At 34.7% G+C, this 10,050-nt stretch overlaps 1 protein-coding gene across 1 annotated transcript in view; it reads right to left on the bottom strand.

Moving 5' to 3' along the window:
* The window catches only part of LOC107709968 (ras-related protein Rab-21), a 20,893-nt gene extending 10,843 nt beyond the window's left edge, over window positions 1–10,050 (bottom strand). Inside the window, exons 1-6 of the mRNA XM_016514644.1 lie at window positions 9,678–10,050; window positions 7,656–7,715; window positions 6,573–6,680; window positions 6,089–6,152; window positions 5,546–5,600; window positions 1,983–2,071 (exon numbers count right to left, since the gene is read on the bottom strand). Coding sequence (XP_016370130.1) covers window positions 1,983–2,071; window positions 5,546–5,600; window positions 6,089–6,152; window positions 6,573–6,680; window positions 7,656–7,715; window positions 9,678–9,809 — 508 coding nt within the window. The 5' untranslated portion in view covers window positions 9,810–10,050. The remainder of the gene's footprint in view (window positions 1–1,982; window positions 2,072–5,545; window positions 5,601–6,088; window positions 6,153–6,572; window positions 6,681–7,655; window positions 7,716–9,677) is intronic.

The following is a 10,050-nucleotide window of genomic DNA, read 5'->3' as shown; positions in this document are numbered from 1 at the left end:
AACAAAAAAGCTCCAAGTTTGCTGTGCTTGTTTGTAGGTCTGCACAATTTGGGCAAATATCATATCAATATCAATCATTATCAATATAACTATAAATAATAATAATATTAATTTATTATTATTATTACTAAATAAAATATTTTTAAAAAATACTTATAATATTTCACTGTTAAGTGTATTTAAGAAAAATATAATATAATATAATAATATTTTACAGTACAATTGTAACATTACATTTTCAAACATTAAACCAATGAGCTTGTATTTGGACAGACAACAGCTGATTTATAAGCACTTCTCATTAAAAATATGGGAAGAAATTTGGCATATGCTGCATTCCCTAATACACGGTATAAGACAGATGTTGAGATGAGTTTTGTAGAGCAGCATTTACTGCGACCTGAGCCGCTCTGAGACACTGAAAACTAGCGCTGTCAAACAATTAATCGCATCCAAAATAAAAGTTTTTGTTTACATAATGTGCGTTATCTATATTTATTAAGTATTTATAAATACACACACATACACACACACGTACATATTTCAAAAATAGGTTTATATATTAAATATATTTATATATAATATAAATTATATAAATATATACATGTAAATATTTTCAAAATATATACTGTATGTGTGTGTATTTATATATGCATAATAAATATACACAGTACCAGTGTTGGGCAAGTTACTCTGAAAATGTAATCAAATTACTGATTACTCCTTTTAAAAGTAATCACGTTACTGTTCTGTTTACTATATTTCAAAAATAATTAGTAATTAGTTACATTACTAGTTAAGTTACTTTTTTCTCCATGAAATCCCAGCATACACGCTCCCAATAAATATTTGTTATTCAAGCATCAACATTCACAGAACACTTATTTTTAACTAAAGCAAGCGGCTGCTGCGTGCTTGGTTTGGCATGGCAGAATGCCAGCAAAGAGCGCTGCATTTATAATCTCTAAAAGACATCTCAGTTCATCGCAATCTCACAAATCTCTGTTATAACACAATAAATATATGCATAATGAATCTTTCATAATGTCTACAATTCGTGTGTTATAATAAGAGGATTCGCAATCAACTATCGGTGCCGATTAATCGGCAAAACCGATACATCGGTCGACCTCTAGTTATAACACAATAAATATGTGCATAATGAATCTTTCATAATGTCTACAATTCGTGTGTTATAAAATGAGGATTCGTGAGCACGCAAATTTCAGCACTGCATTGCTCAACGCTGCAAACACGTTATAGCCTAAATAGAAACTCTGCATACACCTGCACCTGTTAATCGTTTATATTTATATTAGTTCATGTTGCTTTTGTGCAATAGATGAATAACAATTTATTTGTTTTAGATATTTTATGTTTAGATATTTCTATTTTGTGGGAGTCCCGTGAATCATTTTATTCTCTCGCATCCCGCATACACGAGTGTCTACCCGCCCGCACCCGCACTCGCCCTCCCTGTCCCGCGCCACACTCTGTTGCGTCGGGTCTCGCGGGAGAGCAGGTCTCTAATTCACTGCCACTGGACTCGACAGTGCGTGTGCTACATTTATTTTTACAATCTCTAGATTATAAAACACTGCATTCTGTCAGCAATGTAATGCGACAGTAACGTATAGAGACGTCGGCTTTACTACACTCTAATTACTATTTTGAAAATTACAACGCGTTAAATTACTCCGTTACTAAAAAAGTAATCAAATTACAGTAACGCGTTACTAAGTAATGCGTTACTGCCCAACACTGCACAGTACACACACACATATTATGTAAACAAAAACGTTTATTTTGGATGCAATTAATCGTTTGACAGCACTACTGAAAACATAATGAGCTGCTTGTGTGTGAAAGAACACAGTGCCATGTTATACTCTGAAATACACAATTTTGATTAATCATGAAGCCTGTTGTGTTATGGAAAACAGACAGACTGACCGTATACACAGCATTTAAAAATAACGTACGTTTACACAGGTCCAGAAACAGCTCCTCAATGCCTTTGTTTAATTTGGCTGATGTGTGATAGTGTTTTGCCCCCACTGACTCTGCGTATCTGAAAAAAGACAAAAAATAATAACCGAGGACATAAAAACAATTTATACAGATTTCCCAAAAAGCACTTAAAAGGTGCTGTAAGCATTTTTTTCTAATATCATTAATAAAATGTCCCTGACAGCTAAAAGATTGGTCAATTTTTTTTTCTTCAAAAATGTTAATTTTGCTTCACCTAAATGTATGATTTAAAAAATATTTTTGGAACGAATGTTTGTCTTAGATTAGACAAGACTAGGCTGATATTAATGCATTTGTATGTAACGATTGTGGCACTCAATGAAATACATTTTCAAATGCAAGACAGAAAAGATCACCATTTATTGCTCTATTCCTTCCACATACAGTGGTATAACAAGTCTGAACACCTGTTCATGAAAGGCTGTAAAAACCTGAATCCAGGATGACAGAACTTCTTCCACCTTTAATGCAGCATTAAAACAAACAAAATTCAAGTAACAAACAAATAGAAACTTTTAAGGAAAAACAAGAATGACTTGAATGACCTGACTTGCAAGTATGTGGACACCCTTCAACTAAATACTTGGTTGAAACCCCTTTTGCTTTTAATTGTTTCTTTTGAACAAGAGTCCATCAACATAGCACATCTTGATTAATCATTTTTTCCCCACTCTTCCTTGCAAAAGAGCTCCAGATTGATCACATTGCAGGGGGATCTCCTGTGTATAGGCTGTTCAAGGCAAGGTTTTTCAAATGGACTTAGATCTGGGCTCTTACTCAGCAATTCGAAAACATTATTTTTCTTCAGAAGCCATTTGTGTTTGTTACCATCAAGCTACCATCAAGCTGAAAGATGAAATTCAGTTAATATTATGGCCCAAAGGTTTAATTTGGTTTCATCAGACCATAAAACATTTTGCCACATGGTTTGGGCAAAATTTAGGTGGGCTTTTTTTGGCTTCCATCTGGCCACCCTACCCCATAGCCAGATATATGAAAAATAGACTGTTGTAAGAAAGTAATTTTGATTTAAGATAATGAGTGCACATTCATTTAAAAAAATGGTGTGTACAGATAAATCACTTTTACAACTTTACTTTTCAGTGAGAGTTTGCATGTGATTGGCTTATTCCATGCCTCCATTATAAAAGGGTGTGCACACTTCTACAACCAAGTAAATTTAGTTTTTACATTTCTTTCTTTTTTAACATTCATTTTGTTGGTTTCAACATTACTTTAAAGGTTGAGAAAAGATCTGACTTTCTGCATTGTTACATCTCAAAAAGAAAAAGAAAAAACCTACAACTTGAACAGGGGTGCATTGACTTTTTATACCCACTTGTGTGGACTGATCTTGTGATTGTTTTAATCATGTGACCAGTCTTTTAGTGCATGTGATCTTCATACATCCTTAGTCAAAAGTATAATATACCATATTTAGCCTGAAAGACATTATAGATTATGAATATATAAAACTGCGTGTTTACATTTTTAATATATACAAAACCAAAATACATAAATAAACTGTAGTCATATAAACATTTTGTTGAGTACGATGGCTATGGCTACGTTTACACGACAACGATGTAGTCAAAAACTGAAAAGTTTTTCCCTTGCGTTTTTAAAAAGTTTCACGTAAACACGACAACGTTTTCAAAACGATTCGCGTTTACACATATCCGCGAAAACGGCCAAAAACGCTGTATTACGTATGCCAGGCCAGTAGTTGGCGCTGTCACCTTGTTAGTAAACAGTACCTGTAGGAAAGTGACGATTATATGTTGTATATGATGCGTCTCCGCTGTTGGTTGTAATATTGGTGAAGTAAATCCACACTTTGCTGAAGAAGCGTTAGCAAACTCTTGAGCAGCAACAACAGTACCATGTACTCCACCATTGTTGTGTATGTTTGTTCGCGCTTGCCTTTAAAATCGACACGTACTGCGCATGTCTACGCGCATGACGTCACCGTTTTCAAAGATTCCCGTTTTGGGTGTTTACACGGAAACGACAACAGTGCCGTTTTCAAAAACTTGCACTTTAAAACCCATTTTCAAAAATATGCGTTTTCAGTCCCCAAAACGCCGTTGTCGTGTAAACGAACAGTCCAAACGCATAAAAAGTTTTCCGTTTTTTGATGAAAACGTAGTGTAAACGGCCCCTATGTCTCAGGACACTTTGACCAATACAGCCTTTCACAAGCCAAATCTGATTACTAATTAACCAACACTGCTGATAGCTTATAATTGAAGCCTATTTATTTATTTATTTAAAGGCACAATATGTAAGATTTTTTTATTAAAATATCAAAAAATCACTAGAACAATTTTATATATTTTGCTGACTTGTCGACTGTGGCATAATAAAAGCTCCGCTGCTTTCGAGCCGTGTGTCGCACTCGTTCAGCGGCCTCGTTTCACTTCGACGGCTTTCAGCCTCACCCTGCTTCATACTACGACGTTAATAAATCTTTAAAACATGAGGTCATCCATGAACATGATTTCTGCCCGAGTCCCATCGGATTGCATCGGCTGTGGGGATGAAGACTACAAATCTCATGATTCCACACACAATGACGGTGTCATCTAACTACGCCTTTGTTTCTTTGTTTGTTTTGAATACGCGCCCTCTAGTGGCAAAAAATTACATATTGTGCCTTTAACGCCATGTCATCAACAAATCTATCTTCATGGCAGAAATAGAATAAATAACAAAGGTCATACAATTAACAAGAAGCTATAAGACATTTAAGATTAATAATACTACTACACAAAAATCTAAAAAACATTCAGGTGATACATTTTTAAATACATACGTTAAACATCTCTGAATAAAACTGTTGTCTAATCACATTAAAAACGGTACAGTCCAATAAAAAATGTTTAACAGTCATTTACTGTAGTTTGACAAGGAAGGCATAATGGTGGTGGCTCACCTTTTAATGAATAACTATGTGTGAGTCTTACATGCCCTAAACAGTGCCTAGTAAAAACAACTTGATCATACCTAGATTTGAAATGAATTTTAATAATGTTCTTCTTATACTAGGATTTACTTCATGTAACTTACTTCCATGGCATTCATCCCATTCCATCTGCCACATGTTATTCATTAAAGAGTTTATAAATCTTAGGGTAGAATTTGACACTCCTCCTTGACGTCTGCTTTCTCATTACCAGATAAGCTATCAACTTTAGCTAACATACTTTTAATTATGGGATGGTCAGTCTTTACAGATTCAAGTGCCTAAAGGCAGGTGAAGATTAAGAAATTTTGTTCTTGTCCATTTTCTATATTTTCCAAGGCCAGGAGTAAAGCACGAGCTTCAAGCTGTAAAAATATAACTTTGTCCTGGGATTCGCATGCCATGACACTGATATCTAATTACTGCTGTGTCTGTCAATTTGCATGTACAAAACCACACATTAAACAGAAAGACAAGGTTTCCTTCATATGGTCTGTTATCCACAATGCATATTAAAATATCCTGTAAAAACATGAGACGAGTACATACCCCTCTGCTTCCTCCACTGAAACATGTCGGTCTTTTTCCAGGTCAATTTTATTGCCTAAAAAAAAGATCTTATAGTAAATATTCACAGCAGATAACCATGAATATTAGACCAAAATAGTTAAATCGATATGAAGTCAAGTTAGCTTTATTGACTTTATACAATATAGATTGTTTCAAAGCTGCTTAAAAGTAAAAAAAACAAAACAAACAACAATTAATGATGCAAACTTTATCAAATATAAGACAAATATATAACCCTTGTGCAATCAAGTTATAACTGACAAAATATTTTAAAGATTAGATTAAATTTAGATTCCCATAACTGTAAATCAATTTCTGTGAGTTTCCCAGGCTGTTACTATTTTAAAATTCTCTCATATTTTCTACAACCAGGGCAACCCTGTAACATGTTTATATCTATTTGGCAGATTTGCCACCAAAACTAGAGGGGAAAATAAAAAAAGGCTAGACCAAATAAATAAGTAACAAACGTGTTAAGACACAAAACATGAAACATGTTAATAAATGATGAATGTTACTCACCTACTATACATAAACAGATCTCATTCCCCAACATTTTCCTTAACTCTTTTACCCAGTTCTTCACCTGTCAAGAAACCAAAAGTTAGTCTGATATATACAGCAAAAACAAATAATGAATCATATTTACCGCATTTATCTAAAAGCTACAGCAAGAGAACCAGTTTTGGTTCCCCAAAGAACCTTTCAGTGAACAGTTCTTAAAAGAACCCTTTTTTCTTAGTGTGAAGAACATTTTAATAATCTAAAGAACCTTTGTTCCTCCACTGTAAAGAACCTTTAGTGGAATGAAAAGGTTTCATGGATGGTAAAGGTTCTTTGTGAAAGCATTGATGCCAATAAAGAGCATTTATTTTTAAGAGTGTATTGCGTTGTGGAGCACTATAGAGAACTTGACAGTTGATTTAACACATTTATCGTTGGTTCTCATATATTTATTAATTGATTTTGGCCTTTTAATGTATACGTAAGTGAAGAAAACATTCACCTTCTGAAATGAGTCCTCATCTGTGACGTCGTACACCAATAGTGCACCATTGGAATCTCTGTAGTAGATGGGTCCAAGGGCATGAAAACGCTCCTGACCAGCAGTGTCCTGTGATAAAAATAAACACATACTCAATATATAAAGAAACCACAACTAACAGATCAGATAACAGAAACTTGGACTGAGAAAACACTCTTGATCCCCTGAACTAAAAATGTTGCTGCTGCTGGCTCACTGCTGAAACATTCTCAGAAATACAGGGATTAAAATACATGCTACTGCTAGGTAAAGTAGGAAGAAACCCTTTATAGCAGACCTAGACATGTGGTGCTGGGGTGGAGGAGGGCTAAAAAGTACTGAGCTGTGGTCAGTTGCATAAAAGGCTTAGACAAGTCTTACAAGTTAGTCATGTAATATTTTTTTTTTCTTTAGAGACTGATTGGCTGTCTTGCCAGCTTGGAAGAACCAATCAGCTACTATAACTATGCACAATTTTTTCAACACATTCTATAGGCAGCTGACTGGATAAATTCTTGTCAGGAACTTGGAAGTAAAGCACAAATCTGACACTTTGAGCATTCTTGTGTTTGATTCTAAAGTCAATAAACAATTTAAACTCAATGTGAAAGCAAAACTGTCCTCATTTACATTTTTAATACATGTTCTAGGTTTGAGTGTGAATAATTTACTTGCATGTCATTGCAAAGAAAGTAATTAATATTTTATTAAAGCATAATATAGTTAAAATATAATATAATTTAAACATAATATATAGTTAAAATAAAATATAATTTGCTTCGCTTCACATCTTTCCTATACAGCTGACATTCCCTCCAATCACTGGGCTCCATTTTCTGGTAACAGCCACGAGTCCAACTTTCTCATTAAATAAGTGAAACAGGATGTGAAAGGCACCAGATTTCATGCTGCTGTAAGAAAGCATCCCACCAACTATTGAAAACGAGCTGTTAATTCTCACAGATCAGTAACATCTATCCAAAACAAAGACTTTACTTAATCTTTTATTCAAGATCAACCTCTACACAAATGCTACAATCACAGTGTGGAACATGTGTGACTCACCCATATAGCCAGATTCACTCTCTTTCCTGTGATGTTGAGCTTTTTTGTGAGGAACGATGCCTGCAAACAAAGGCATAAACGCATAAATTGGTATTAATTTACAAGATTCAAGTCTGTTTACATTTCAAACTTCTAAAATCATTTTTGGTGTGCCATTTACCGCCATAGTCATCTAAAGACAAACATTGCAGTTCAGACACCCTACTGTAACGTTTAAAAACATATACAAGCATGTGTAATATTTAGTTTGGAAATGTTATCATACATTACATGTTACATGCCTTGAAAAAGTTAATTGATAACACAAGTTTCACAGTGTCACAACAAGGCCACAGGAGCCTTTTCTGTATGTTTTATAGTCTTACACAGTAACATGGATGAACTATTATGAGTTCATCCTCATTCTAAACGTAACCACACTGATGAAAACGTTTGATGGACTTCCATTGTATTTAATGTTGGGTTTATAATACAGACATTTCAAAACAAAAAATACATACTAATGTAAAACAGCTCTCTTGCTTGTGTCATACTGCTTATTTAAGGGGAAAGTAATTAAAAAGGGTATTAATTTACCCTCATGTTGTACTAAACCTTTAGAACTGTTTTTTTTTTCTTCTGCAGAACACAAATGAAGATTTTGCAGAATGTTGGTAACCAAACAGTTTTAGTTTCCACTAGGGGTGTGCGATATTGACAAAAAAAATCATCTCAATATTTTATGTGATTTTATCGATAACGATAATTAGACGATATTTTGCTGAGTGTGTTATTGTGCTGGTACCTTAAGGACTGCCGAAGACAGCTGACTCCTAATGATTTACTCCACTGATAATAGTTATGTTTCTTGAGCATAAAATCAGCATATAAGAATGATTTCTGAAGGATCATGTGACACTCACTTGAGTAATGCTGCTGAAAATTTAGCTTTGCTATCACAGGAACAAATTACATTCAAAACATATTAATATAGAAAACAGTTATAATAAATGTTAATAATATCATACATAAATATCGTTTCCCTGTGTTTTTTAGCCAAATAAAGTCAGCCTTGCTGAGCAACCCCAAACTTTTGAACAGTGGTGTACTGTATGTGATTCATCACAAGGCTTTTTTAATAAAGATGTCATCATGGCTTTGATTATTCAAGCATGTTTTTACAATGATGTGTGACATGGATTTTTTTTATGCGTGTTGTTAATTATGTGTTATGGCAATGAGACAAAATGTTGAAATGGATAAACCATAAACTAAAGCTAACTTGTAGTCAAATAACTGTGGATGTACTTAGTAATGATATCAAATCCAAACATTTATAACATTTTCTGATCTTCATTCTGTTACTTCTCATCTATTATTAGCAAATATCGGTGACAACCGTACCTTGTGTACACATCACAAATGAATTAAAGGTTTGGGTTCCTATGTAAAAGAGAAAATTACAAAGTAGAAAGGCCAGAAAGCTTCCCCTAACTGAATACGAGCAAGTACTTAAGTTAGCTAAGTTAGTGTCCACATCAAGATTTGTGATTAAACGCATGCAAATGTTTACAATGATCTTAAAAGCAATAATTCTAACGTTATGTGGTAACATGACAAACCGCATGCATAATAATCATGAAAATTTAGTCAAACTGCGTTTATTAAAAATGAAAGCATAGCATATAGCATGTCACACTGCTTGACATGTTAAATATTATATGCATTTTATACACAGTTACATAATTATATACATATTATATGGAGTAATTACAGTATACAGTATTTAAATATTGTAGTTATTATTGTGCTATATATCTATCGCCATATAGGCCCAGGATCTATTGCTATAACGAAAACAAAACAGATTTACGAACTTGAGAGCAAAACAATTTGACATAAATCGTTAAATAAATCGACAAAACTCTTAAAATGTGGCCACACGTTATTTATTTATATTACAGATGAAACCACAAACAAACGAGTGAAGACGGGGTCATGCATGCAAGTTAATAATCGGATCAGACCAGTTGACTCTCTCACCTGAAGGGTGGTGATGTGTTTGTCGTTGAATTTGTTCTCGCAGTATCGCAACACCAGCGATGTTTTGCCGACGCAGCCCTCCCCCAGCAGCACCACCTTGAACGAGTACGTCTTCCCTCCAGCCGCCGCCATGCCCAAACTCTCAGCCTGACACAAAAACAAAGCCTGATTCGAGCCCCTAGCCGATCACAGCAGCCATAGAGATCCACAGATGACCGCAACACACACAAACAGCCACCGATCCGCGCTTCGCAGGAAGTCTTCGCACTGATTCGTCTATTAAACACTGCCTCGCGCCTGATGAAGCTCTGCCATCAAACTAATGGCGTTCCGCTCTCTGTGACGTTACGGAGCGGGGGTCAGGTGATCTGCG

This window comes from Sinocyclocheilus rhinocerous, unplaced genomic scaffold, assembly GCF_001515625.1.
Source record: "Sinocyclocheilus rhinocerous isolate Xijiao unplaced genomic scaffold, SAMN03320098_v1.1 scaffold2132, whole genome shotgun sequence".
Lineage (NCBI taxonomy): Eukaryota > Metazoa > Chordata > Actinopteri > Cypriniformes > Cyprinidae > Sinocyclocheilus > Sinocyclocheilus rhinocerous.
Note: the sequence above shows the minus strand (reverse complement) of the source record. Positions and strands in the feature narration are given on the sequence as shown.